The sequence below is a fragment of the Neopelma chrysocephalum genome, unplaced genomic scaffold (genome assembly GCF_003984885.1).
Source record: "Neopelma chrysocephalum unplaced genomic scaffold, ASM398488v2 Primary Assembly neopelma1_42b, whole genome shotgun sequence".
Taxonomy (NCBI): Eukaryota; Metazoa; Chordata; class Aves; order Passeriformes; family Pipridae; genus Neopelma; species Neopelma chrysocephalum.
The window spans coordinates 13,817-28,116 of NW_020897701.1; the positions used below are offsets into that span (position 1 = coordinate 13,817).

General features: G+C 38.7%; 1 protein-coding gene across 4 annotated transcripts in view; it reads right to left on the reverse strand.

Moving 5' to 3' along the window:
* Window positions 1-368: 368 nt before the first annotated feature.
* The window catches only part of GLRB (glycine receptor beta), a 52,589-nt gene continuing 38,657 nt past the window's right edge, over window positions 369-14,300 (reverse strand). For all 4 annotated transcript variants that reach the window (XM_027676859.1, XM_027676861.1, XM_027676858.1 and 1 more), the window contains one exon: window positions 369-4,703. In XM_027676859.1, coding sequence (XP_027532660.1) covers window positions 4,407-4,703 — 297 coding nt within the window. In that variant the 3' untranslated portion in view covers window positions 369-4,406. The remainder of the gene's footprint in view (window positions 4,704-14,300) is intronic.

The window sequence follows — 14,300 nt, forward strand, 5'->3', positions numbered from 1 at the left end:
AAGGAGGACAGGTGCAAGGCAGGGTAGAGGGGTAGGCACCTCTCTCAAATAAGTCAGAATATAAAGGAGTGCTGCAAGCACCCGAGTTTTCTTCTGATTGATTTGATACAATGTTGTAGACAAAATCACAATGATGAGAAATTTATGTCCTTAATAATGCGCATTTTTTTCCTGTATATTCCACTGTTTACTTAAGTGTAGAGCTTCATAGGAAAAGACTTAGTTTCTGTATCTTTTGGGCACCAAAGATGAGCTTAATTTTCCTTTTTTTTTAAATTTATTCTTTATAGTTATATAAAAAGAAGGTAACTCATACACAAAACAATTAAATTGTTAGACACAAAGTAAATTTTAGACACAAACAAAACTATTATTCAATCTCTTTTTATCTGAATTTCTTTCCACATTATCTTCTGTAATCCCGGAATTAGTATACCAGAGCATCAGTAAGAGTGTCCTATCATTCCCTTATCTCCCACACACCTCATTTGTACTCACTGCAGCACTACGATATCTCAATAGCCAGAAAAATCACTTGGCACTGCATATATTCAGGTTGCACTCCCCTGGAAATAAATAATTTAATGCTACCTATTCTATAAATATCCTTATTGCAAGTCACTCAGTAACCATAACGATAAGCTGCTTTAATTGAAGAAGAGACCTGTATTATAACGTCTCTTAATAGATTCCCTTAACAGCTATAACAGACTGCTTAAGTAAGGTATTGTCTCTCTACAGAATAAAATAATTTTAAATAAAGATTACTTGTAAGTGCATTTCCTTTAAATGATTATAGAGCCAGATCAATGACTGTGGTCATGCCCATTGGCACAACTCCAGAAGGCAGTGTTGCTACCTTCTCTTTAATGGGTAATAGGGTGCTAAAGACACTCTCTCTTTACCCTGTTACCAAGTCCAAATTAATTTGAAGACTTTGAAGAATGAAAGCTGCTTGGCAGTGTTTCCAAGCAGTGAATCTTCTGTACACTGCACTTACAAAAATAAGCTCCTTTCCTCACTCAAAGGACAGACTGCTCACATACACCATCTCAGCCAGAATTAACTGAAAAAAAGAGGAGGTGCCATTAGCCACTAAAGAGCTGCTCCTAAACCAGGATGTCAAACATGAGGTATGGATTACAGGGAATTAACACACAGCAGCAGATATACTTTTCAAATCACATCCTTACTTATTGTCTACCTTAAATTTGTGGACGCAGTTAAGAAATGAATTAATTAATCTCCATGGAAATTCCTGATGCAGTGTTTGAATGTGTTCTAAAATCCTGAAAAATGTAGAAAGATAACTAAAGGGCTTAAGAGCCAAGAAAATACCAAGGGTTATGTTAAGGGTAGAACAAAAATTTGTAACCAGCAAACAGAACTTAAAGTAAATGTCAGCTGAAACACAGATGGCCTCTCCCTTAAAAACAGATTTTGCTATCATGCGGTTTGTTCAGACATCATGACTGGTTAATCTAGTTACTAGTGTGTACTTCATGAACTTCATCTTTGCTACTACTTGAATGTCTTAATTTCTACAATTTTAAATTCATACTGCATTGCAAGTTTCTATAGCTGTACATTGATTCAATGTACATTTACTTTTAATTTAATAATAGCTTTTTTCCTGTCACATTATCACAATCAAGTGAGATCCTATATTGTCTATACAGTTTTATATTTGCACCGCTTTCTTGAAATCAGTCAACAGGCAGAATTTTACAACTAGAGGGTGCTGGAGGACCATAATGTAAGATGGCATGCAAAACTTTCAATGACCTTTAGTGGAAAGAAGAAAAATAAAATAAATCAATTATTACTGCTCAGTAGGACAAGCTAATATGTTCCAAGGTAAAACAAATACTGCAATATTATCTAGTGTAAGTAAAAAGAAAATTAATACTTTATCGCTGATACTGGTTCATTTTAAATTTAGTTTCAAACCTGGTGTTAAACTTTGCTTCTGGCCTTAGTTTTTGTGCTATAATGAACAAAAAACCTTTATCTGAACAATATGCATTCCTTTTCTTCCTTTTGTGTGAGTTGGAAAGCAATTACAGTGTATTATTGATTAAATGTTTTATGATAAAACACAAAAGCCATCAAGTAAGCAGGAAACCAAGAAGGAACAAAGATTAATTTAACAATAAAATCTATAATTGAGATTTTACAGATAGAATGTGGACACTAATTACAGATAAATCATTTAATAAGAGTTCCAACGAGAAAATTATCTTTCAAAATTCATATAATTTCCAACACAGGGTAATTATTTTCTTGCCTTCCAGTACTGTAAGAAAAAATACAAGTATGAGAATAAATAATGTCTATAAATATAGCACTCTGTATATATAAAAGTTCCCTCTCTCTTCCTTCCTCTCCTATACTTTTCCTTATTGCTTCTTAGGAGTCTCTGACAATTCTGCAATTACCTTCAACCAAAAGAATTATTAAAATTTTGAAGCAGACCTTTAAGATATCCCTTCCCTCAGCCCTGGTTCAAGACAGCTCAGTAATAGCTGGGATTTTTCTTCCATTTCCTTGGATCAGAAAGAAATCCAAAGGACAAACTGTGGCCACCTGGTAGAGTGGCTCCCTGAAACCCTCACGAGAAAGTGGCCAGGGAGCTGGTGAAAAAAACGTGACCATACTCTGAGGAGCAGATCTCTTGAACCCAAACACGATAAGTTGCAACCAGCCTGTGGATCCCAAAGTGGCAGTGGTTAGAAGAGGCCCTGGGAACGTGCAGGGCTGCCAGATGTCCAAACAAAGCCGGTGTGGCATGCCGTTGCTCTTCTTTTGACCTTTTGGTTGTGCAGGCTCGCCGCATGTGGACAACATTCTCATGGTGGAAAATACCCAAGTGATGCAACAGTCCGATTGTGGTGGCCTGCATTGGCTCAATACATCCTGGACATGCCAGAAATGTAGCACAACAGGTGGGATTGTTTCTGTTTCCACACTATGGAAGGTCTCATGTATTTAAATTAGTCCCTTCTGAGCCCAAGAGGCGCCAGTAAATGATATTTCCTCTTATGAATTGCGAAGTTAGTGAGAACTGCCTTATTTTCATATTGCAACTAGTAACATGTACACATGTTGTAACTAGCTGTGGTGCCCCAGCTTTACAAGCAGAGACATATTTCTCTATGCACGCTCTCATGGGTCGAGGCCAAGTCCCTGTGTGTTCTGAGAGAACACACGCTACTCAGATGCCTACATACGTGCAGCTTCCTTTAGGCTGTATTTCATCGCATGACTTGCCCTTACAACGGATGCACCCTGGCATCTGCAGGAGGTTCATGACATATTTAAGAATTTTAGCCCCTTAGACCTTTGGACATGCTTTCACTCCTACTGGTGGCTACATGTTAGCTAGCACACAAACAAAAAAGGTATAATTAATGGTGAAAATGAGATTTCATTCTTGACAACTGGTTTGTTTAAAATGAAAGCTTTCAAGGGGATAAACAAAACAAGTCAAGTAAGATGTGTCCAATGCAACAACAACAAAAAAAGTGACTTACACACTTGCCAGATGCTATTGAAGGACAAAGTAATGTAAATGTAATGTAAAAATGTGTAACAAACCTCATGCTGATCTGCATCTTGTGATTCCTCCCTAAAACTCCTGATACCTTTAGTCCAGAAAGTGGCTTGTTTGTTTTTGACATATTGTATCTAGTTTGTGCCTAAAGAAACAGTAGTCAATATTTGGCCCAACGTTTTATTGTCAGCATATTCTCACGCACTTAAGTGTGCCTGCTTCATGGACACAATTGTTGGGGGTTTTTTCCTAAATGAGCTGATTTTACAAAGTTAGTAGTTCTCTGATCTTTATTTTTCCACATAGACAAGATCTGCTTATTTGATGCTGCCTTTACTTACAAAGTCTAAATAATATGAATTACATCTTAGCTTTTTCTTCAACAGTGCCATCTAAAATTATACACGAACAAGATGTTTGGTGGGTGGTTTTTTCCCTCTGGAAGTCAGCAGAAAAGCTGTTAAATACTACATATACTAGAATACTGATTTTAATAATACTCAACGTGCACATCGGTTTCATTGTCAGAAACACTTTAAATTTCTGTATGTTACTAAGAACTGAAGAGCGTTATTCAGCTTTATAACGTAGTATGCATTGTCCTTCATATATACTCCTAAAGCAGGATGTGTGCTGTACATTTATATACAACGTTGGTCAGAGCACAGACATTGCAGTGTCATGCTTTCATTCAAATTTCAGATGCCATATGTTCAGTACAATCGCACGGCATCAAGATGCAACATATTGCTTTGCAAATGCAAATAATTTCACACAGTGGCCTTCATGACTGGGAAGGGATAATGAAATGGGTTATATTTTATACATATGAAAAAAATAAATAAAAGATTTATCATAAATATATGGACCAGTATATGACGTTGAAGAACAAGAAGCAAAAAGGGAACAGTGCTCTTGCATAAAGATCAATTCTCTTTGCTGCTGATGGAATGACAGGCTTGGGAGGAGGAGGCTTCTTGTTGTTCTTGGCTTGAGATTTCCCGAGCCCATTGTTGACTTCAATGGGCTTCCCATAACAGTCATAATTTGATAATTCAAAATCTCTTGGCAAGCTTCCAACGATGCTGAAATCATTGGATCTCAGATCAGATTTCGAAGTGCAAACTTTTTTGCATCTGGTCTCACCAACCTATGAAATAAAGAGTGAGTGGAATCATGATGTACTCACCACATCCCATTAACAAACTTAATGCAGCTGCTAGAGAACACTGCAAACAAACATACAGGAAATTACTTGTTGATAGGGATACATTATATCAGCCTAATTTGCGGAATGGTTACATTTTAAAGTACTTAAGGATGATCAGTCAATCATATAAACTAATCCAAACATTCATAATTGTGTAATTTTTCATGCACAAGATGCCTCATGCTGTGCAATCTGCTATAGTTAGACTCCTTCATTTTAGGACGATAGAAGGGGAGGGAATATTTCTGTGGGGAGTATTTTTGGATATTAGTTCTGTGCTGATGAACCTGAAGGACAGACACTATTCAATACTTGCATTTTTCTGAGGTCTGGAAGCCAGAGTCAGAATTAACCCTAAAATTCAATGTTTGCAATTAAATGCAGTCTTTTCTGTTTCTAAATAGTTGCCAGCTAAAGATCCTATACTTCATCCTAGAGTGACTGCCTTGCATACCGTGAAGGCACTTTCTTTGTGCCTGTGGTACGTGGTGCCTCTTTAAAGACAACTAAGACAGACCTGACACCGTTCTCAGCACTTGCCATCCATATACTGTGTTTAACCAGGAAATCTAAATCCAAATACAGAATACCCATGTTTCCTATAGCTCCATCGGTACTCTTGGGGGTAAAGTCTGTTACAGACCAGACAATAGTTCTGGCGTAGACAATGAACATTTAAAAAAAAAAATTATTTGGTGCCTTTCAAACTCATGTGGGTTTTTTTGTGGGGAAAAAAAAAGATTCCTATATTCCCTTCCTTAGATTTTATAAAGCTTTTATCTCAGGTTCAACACATCTCTAGGAGGACCAACCCCACACTGTTCAGAGAGCTTGAAGTGATTTAAAGACTACTTGCACGACACTGTGTTTTGTGACTTGGGTAAACCTCTCCCAAAGTTCCATTTCAATTGGACTACTCAGTAAAGTAGGGAAAAAAAAGGAAAAGAATACAGACTATGAATTTGTTCACATATATAAGCTGACAGTTAGTAAAAAAAATGCTGGTTCACAAATCAGGCTATACACAGGGGCAACTGACATAAACACAAGTTTAACTAAGGCTTCCTTGGAGCCACTGGTCCACTAAAAGTTGTTTCTTCCAAAAGCTGCCTGACCCTCCTTTCTATTAGTCTGTCTCTCCTTCACAGTGCTTTCAGGTATTTTATGCTCAGCTGTCTCCACCTTTGGTTTTCTGCAGTCTTTGGCTGATAGTTTGGGATATTTACATCATTATATTTTTGTAAAATAATAATAGTGAAATACAGTACCAGACTTATGGATGAATGAAAAACATTCTGAAGAATATAATTAGCTTCTCTATGACAACTGACAAAGTATTCTGCATGGAAAGAACTAAGGCAGAGAGGAAGAGACCAAAACTTTGACTAGGGCTTTTACTCCCATTATTGACAATGCTGATTCTAGTGTAATGTGGAAGCATGGCACTATTCCCTCTGCAAACAGTGGACACATCTCCCCAGATTTGCTAGAGTTATATTTTTCAGGAAAACAGTAAGTTTTGAAACGGATACACTAAAACTGAGGCTCAAGTTTGTCCGGATGGCAGGCAGGACAGGGTTAATTTTTTGCAGTATGTGGGAGGGGGCATAGCTAGGGCGCAGATGTTATTCTGTACCACCTCACATCATTGCTGGGGGTGGGGTAAAGGGAAGAAGGGGCTCCTTCTGGTCACAAAACATGGCAGAGAGCACCATGGGAAGTTTTCCGTATGAATAATTTCTTTTCTTATACCTTTTGTTATTAATGTTGTTGCTGTTTCTTATCTCCTTGCTGTATCCAGTAAATTGTTCTTATCTCAACCCATGATCTTTGCCTTTTGTGCCTCCAGTTGGAGGGGGGAGGGGGAGTGGTGCATGGTTTTAGTGCGACTACTAAGTTGAAGAATACCATTCCTAAACCTCAGCAAGGTTACACACAAAATCAAGATTCCAGGTCACAAAAAAGAAAAACAAGATAGGTATTTCCTGATGGTAAGGCAAAACTATACATACAAATTTCCTGCAAATGTTTCCCAGTCATCAAAGAGCTGACAGCCTGGGATAGTGTTCATTATTGGAGTAGCAGGGACAAACTTTCTAATAAAGTGGTCGCTAACACACAGATAAACATGATTATGTGGCCCTGGGTGACATGATGCTGTTAGTCACTGATCCAGGATGTTCCTTCCAATCAGATCATAACCAATGATATAGGTAATAAAGATGTAAAGCAGACCCTTGTGCAATGAAAAGGGAACGTGTAAGATTGTGGTGCATGTTAACTGAAGAGTCACAGGAATACTACATTTTTTCCATGGTCAAATCTAGTAAGATTTAGTAAGGCCACTACAAGAAATAGAATCACGTATGAAATTATAAGCCTCCTTTTGGATTTGCAAACTTGTAGTGCATTCCTCATACTACCAGCAATAAATTGTGAAACTCAGTGACGCTAATTGTAGCCTAAGTGCTCTCATTTACAACACAGAATATTCCTGTTCCAACTGCAGTATCTAGAGAGTGCTCCCCTAAAGGCTGTTACGAGTCAGTTCTCATTCACTTGCAGGACTGAGGGAACGAATTCTAGGTCACCTCTGCCTTATAAGCAGAGAAGTGTTCACAGCATGTTCACACAGAACTCTGCTTAGTTCAGTGTCAGCTGGAGTACTGATTTATCAGGGTGACACAATTTTCCTTGTAAGAGCAGCCTGGCCCAAATTTTTCTTTAATAAGTATATATTACTTTTGAAAATAATTTAATTCATTTCCCTGGGTTTACAAATCTGTCATGCTTCCATTTTCTACACTCAGCTACTGCCTAGCCATACTTTCAAATTTCTTCTCATACATCTCTTCAACTCTCCAATATTTCTGTTGTTTTAATTTAAATTTGCTACAGTTGACCTACAGCTTTCCCTAAACAAAGTCAGTTAATATATATTAAGTATAGATAATATATATATTTATCCGCCTTTTATTCATTTTGTCTTGGTCTGTGCTAGAAGCCTAATAATAATCCTAACAATGCCTCTGCTGCTTCTGGTGCTCCTCCTCGCTTTCCACATTTACTGCCCAAACACTTAGCAAAGGCTACAGGAACCATTTCTGTGAAAAACGATACTGCAGGACGTGATTTTAGAGTACTGCACTGAAGATGTATAAAGAAAGTAAAGGGTTGTTAAATGATATATCCTTTTGACTTCATCCTGACACAGAAAATATTTGATATCGTTTGCCTTATCCTGCCCATGACCTGTGGGCAGACCCACAGGTTTGATGCCTCCACCAGATTTATGGGTTTTCCCCTGCAGGGGATGAGGAGCAGTTGTTTGGGAAGGGAAGGCTGTTGGGATAGTGTAGGGCCACCCCATGCCCCTGAAGGAACTCAGCATCCATTCCTTGTCCCTCCGGCATGGAGGCGAGGGGGCCAAGGAGGACACAGGAACATGACGTGACTCTTGGGGCTTGGACCAAAACACAGACCTAATTCCCTGTTTCTTCCAGGATTGGGCCACCTTGTCTAGGTTTGCTGTGATGGACAGGTCACCTGTCTTTTGATGAAGACCTCCGAAGTACCTAAAAATGTGATGATCCTTTCTCACCTTTTACAAAATTCAGGCTGAGCAGTGCTCACTGCCAAGCTCAGAACCTGCCACTGCTCCAGAGCTGCAGTATGTGTGCCTCTGCAGTGGGGCTCAGAAGGGCTTTGGCTGCAAAATCAGGGGAATAATGTGAGAAGAAAATGGGGAAAGAGGAGAAAGAATACCTGCTGCCTGTGCATGCAGACTGCCAAGCAGAGGGAATTAACTCCCCATTGCTGCCTCTGCCGATTCTGTGCTCCTCCTTACTTTCCACATTTACTGCCCAAACTAGTTACATTAGATTTTCCTTTAAAAACATCCAGGGTGGAGAATTTTTTCCATGACCTTGTTCCCCACAAACATATGTACCTTATTTCTAACCTGAATTTATTTGGCTTCAATATTCAGTCATGAGGCATGACTATAGTTAGTCTATTAACTGCTGGTACTTACAGATGGTAACAAATCTAACCTTGATTTTGCATAATTCAGATGATGAATCCAGGCCAACATATGAAGCCAAGTCAAATGTTCTTAAGAGTTTCTTACCTTCACATCATTATCTCTGTAAACCTAATTGATAATACTTTAAAAAATTATATTCAGTTTGATTAAATCAATAAACACACATATCAGCTTTAATTTCACTGACCCATTTCAAATTTATTAGCTAATATGGGGCTGAATGATGAATAATATTAAAGATAATTAATACTTACAAATAATAATTATTAGTCAGCCCCCTGTATGCTATGCAATATTCTCCACTGATTGATGTCATACTTATAATTATTCATGTTTTGCCACTTAGCCTTTAAAAGTACTGGCACAACGTTAGCTTCTTGCTGCATTTTGGAACCCTCCCAGTTTTAAAGGTTTTTTTAAAAAATCAACTTTAATGTTCCACAGTACTCATAGACCAGCTCTTAAAAATTCCTAGATGCAACTTAAGTTGAAATCTCGATTGTAAAACATCTAACTTTAATAGCTATTGTTTAACATTCTCTTTAGCTACTGTGAATGAGAGCTATTTATTATTGGATTGAATATATCTGGCTTTTCCACAAACATAAAGCAGAATATTTGTTCAACACTTTTCCCTTTTCAGCTAATTTGTGATTCTTACAGTATAGGACCATTACTCTTCTTACTAGGTTGTGTATTCTTGCTATATATGCAAAGTAACGTCCTACTGCCCTCAGTTATGCCAAGCATATATCTTTTTTCTTACCTACACCTATTATCTACACCTATTTTCTTGAGTTCAACTTACATTAATTGCTATCACCTTCCACTTGCCAGTGAGAAGAAAAGAGACATGCTTGAAGCTGAGTTAGTTTTAAAAATTTGGGGAGTTTGTTTTCAATTGTGCTGTTTGATAGGTCTTGGGTTTTTTTTTTCAATTAGTATAGCTTCACTTCTGGTCTGCAGCTGTTTTGAACAGCGTTAGATAGTTCACCAGCATAATTCATATTTTTTGATTAAATTCTGCCAGCCAGATGAGATAGTTCTCAAATTTGTGAAATCTGACACTTCACAGCACCAAAAATACCAGGACTTGACTCAATTTGTTTTGTGCAACTAGAATAAAGATCCTTTTCAACTGACTGTTTCTCCTGTGATCAAGTCCTCTTCATCCATCAGGATGAAGTGTAATAAAAAAGACCTAATTTTTGATTCAAGAATTTTTGAGAGCAGAAATGTACTGTCCATTATTCCCAGCAAAGCTTCAGACATGCTACAGCAGACTCTCAGGCTGATGTGCTTTCCTACTGTAATGCTGCATTCTCTGCCCTACACAGCACATCTTCTTTGCCACCTGTGCTGTTGCACCCAACCTCTTTTTGGCATGCAGATCTATCACAAATCCTGCTAGTTGTGTAAGAGTCTTCCATACAAGATAAAGGAGGAGTTTTCTAACAAGCTCTGTCATTAATCTTTCTTGCACTTGTTTTGAGCTCTTCTCTTGCTCTTGTCATAATGATAGATGTAGATCATCAATAATATAATGATTGTTTAGTCAGACTGAGTATATTTTCCAGTGCAGCACAGCAAGAATTTGCTACCACATTCCAAATACTCCTTGCAAAGTACAGCAGAAAAAATATTAATGCATAAAATATCACAGTATCACAACATAGCTGAGGTTGGCAGGGACCTCTGGGGAACATGTAGTCCAACCCCCAGCTCAAAGCAGTCTGCTCGGGGTCTTTTTACAGCCATGCTTGGAATTATCTCCAAGGATGAATACATGAGTCACTGGAGCAGAAAGTACCTACTCTGTACCTGAAATGCTGTCAGGAACTATTAAAATAGGCTGCAGCCTGTGGTTTTGTGTACAAGATAAAATGTAAAATGGGTTTCTGGTGGTTCTACAATAAAAATTTGAGTCTGGAGTGTCACTCAAGGGTAAAAGACAATACAGGAAGATCAGGTCAACACAAATGGTCAGGTGTATTATAAATCAGTAGAGATGAACATAACTCATATCAGGTTTCAGAGCCTAGATGTGACTCTGACAACACAAAGCAAGCAATAGCACCGTTTCTTTTTAAAAATAACTGGGATTAGGGCTATTACCACCACTTGCATAGCGCTATTCATCATCTGCCAGAACCATTCTTTTAGCAAATGTTCTCTCCAGTCATTAGCACATTATCTGTGGGGGACAGCTTCTATAAATGGGCTTGATGAAAATGTGACTTTTCAAATCGATGGGTGTTATAGTTAACAGGGCAATCTCTCCCTGTAATCACGTCAGCAGTGAAAGCAAAAAGAAACTGATTCATCTTCAAAACATTTCCCTTTTTGCTTGTTTTTCTCACTGTATGATGTTGCATTGCTAGGAAACACATGCGAACTCCTACTGAGGTTTCCCAACAAAAAGCCTCAACTGAAAGCAGTTATCACCATGTTGCATAATTTTCTCCTCTGCTTAGAACAGCATCTACTTGCAGCCGCTATGAGCTAAGGGAGCCAAGCTTGTACTTTCTCATGGCTTTTTGTCTGTAAATGCATAGCCATTGCTGCTTCTAGAAAAACACATCAGAAGTGCTTATATTGAATTTTCTCTTTTTTTTTCTACAGATTCAGGGTGATCTTGACAGACAGACCACTTGGCTTTAATCAGACAGTCATATTGATAAACCTCTGGGTTTAAAATGGCACTGACACTTCAAGGGTTTCTGTTGCAGGGAGCATGACTTATAAAGGATGGACTTGGGGTGTTGGTGAACACTAGCAACATGCAGCTTTTACATAAGCCAGTACCCAGGATTAGGTGGAGAGGAGAAGCAGGTATACATCCATGGAAGCCTTCCTCGATCTTTAGGTGATTGGCAAATTGTGAGCTCTGTTTTCACCCTGACATCTTCACTGTCACTGTTGGTGACCATGAGCACTGACTACTGACACAGTGCCAAAAGCGAAAACTTCCAGTGGACCCTTACAGGTTCTGCTACACAGGATCTCTTCTCCTAGCCTTCCATTACATTACATTAAGCTTTCATGTTTAGGATATACTGAAAACTTTATCCCTTTACCCAATTTCTTGTCATAAATATGGAACAATAGCTGCTTGTATTTTAAGTATTATCATGTGGTTTTGTTACAGTTGTTTTTTACTAATCAAACGTGCCAAGTCTCCAAACCAGATGCCATTTTAACTTTCACCAATGGACCAAGCACATGAAAACAAGTTCTTCCATGAAGGCTAGAATCAGGAACGACTGATCACTCCACTTGCTTCCCTGCGCTCCCTCTGATCCCACTCCCACCTAGGGCCTTCCTAACCCAGCAACTCCCCTGTACCTTACACACAGGCCCCTTCTCCAAATCTCCTGCAGAGACATCACCGCTGCAATGCTGCAAAAGCAGCAACAGCCCAACTTGCTGCTCAGGGAATGGTGGCAAACTGCCACAGCATTGGGGTAGAAAGCATTTTAAAGAGACATAAAGTAATTTCTCTTTTAAAATTTGGTTCCCCTTTAATAACTTACAGATATATATCAGTACCATTCAGTTAATGTTTCATAGCATGTAAGTGCTTCATTTAAACTGCAGAAACACTTACAAATGGAATTAATTATGCTCTCTGCTTTTTCCCACTTGGAGTTTTTTGCTTCTATGTCTTTTCTGTTGGCTTTACTTTTGAGTCCCATCTGGTCTATCCACTGTTTCAAGCTGACATTTCCAGATACACCCTCAGTCACTTTTGCCTAAGTACCATCTCCTATGTGGAAAATGAACATCCTCGAATATTTCTACAGGATGCATACTCATTTCAGGGTGCAGTTCTAAGTTGTCCTTTTCTCCTAAAGCTACACACTGGGTCACCTAAGTCTTTCCAGACATTTAGCAAAGTTATTTTCTCTTTCCTCCCACACAATCCTATATGACCCTGATGAGAAACAGCTCCTGAAGTTCTGGTACAGCACTCCAGCCTCTTTTTGTTTCTTTATGCCTTTCAACATACAGTTTTTTTCCATTACCTGTTTCCTTAATGTTTCTGTCCCTTGCATATTTGCCATATGACGAATGCATTCTCTACTTGATCACTGCTAGGTCTGTATGGGAGCAATCCAAATTTTCTGAGGCAGGCCTAGTTTTGGATTAGGAGTCAGAGCTACCAAAAGATTTACACCTGCTTTGATTTAGGACTTTAGTACAGGCTTTTGCATGGCTGAGAACTTTCAAAGTACTCCTACGCGGTAGCTGGTTCAGAGAGGGAGTTTTCAGCTAGGCAGATTTATAGCTTTCAAATATATAAAATGTAGCATCACCATCCTACCACATCCTGATGTCAAATGATTCATTGGTCTGGGACTTTTTTCTATCTCAGCCTGGTCATCTTCCCAGAAATTACCAGCCCAGGATACCTTTCCTCTGGCAGGTTGTGTTTCAAAGCAGGCGGATGAATTCCAGCTGGATGACTAGTTATGAGCCACTCAGCCACGTGACCAACTTTTATAGCAATGAATACCTATTTCCACCATGTCTTGGTAAACAATTTTTTTGTAATTCTCAGTATAAAGATCATCAGAAGGTATTGGAATGATAAAGGTCTCATAACAAACTGGGAAGATCCTGAAAAGTGCAGGTCAAACATGAAAAGCTGACACTGACATTTCAAGACTGTGGAGGGGAGACACTATGAGATCTTGGAAGGCAGACTGAAGTCTAAATTCTCAGAACCTTCAGCTTGCTGCTAGACATCATTCATGGGGAATGTTGCTGAACTTCTGTGGACAGTGATTCCCCTTCCTCTAAGTCTTAAAATGCACTGTACACTCAGTGCCTTCTTGAAAAAAAATTAGAAGATGAAAGGACAACATACATGATAAAAGACATAGTTTTGTTCCCTATATAGGTATGACAACAGCACCTGAAAGGGTGTACACACCAAGGAGAATCACTAATTTAGCAATTTGTTTTGTTCACACTACTGAAAAACTATAATTTTTTGTTAACTTTGCCATTGATCAAGCTGAACACTTAGCACTTTTTAAATACTTGAAATAGGAAAAATATATTTTATGCTGCTTTGCTGGATTGCTGCAACTATTTTGTCACAAGAAACAGCTGAATTTGGGACCTGCAAATTGCTGAACACAAAAATATCACATTCAGTTCAGGGAAAGCAAATCTATAGCAGAGCCATCTTTCTACTCAGTTCCCATGTTGCCTGGGCTTGGGGAATTACTTGTGACACAAGTCAAAGCAGTCATGGGGTTGCTCTGAGCTGAGCCTAGTTGCTTGCCAAAACAGTTCCCAGAGATTCTTCTGCCAGATGAGAATTATGGTAGTTAAGTGCACTGCCCTGCAACACCTGCAGCTCTTCTGGACTGGGGGTAATTAGTTATCAATCCTAGCTTGATACTAAGGCAAGGTTTTGGCCACTCTGGCATAAACTACTTCTTCCTCAAAGAAACATAAAAGTTAAATTGTACCAATAGTAT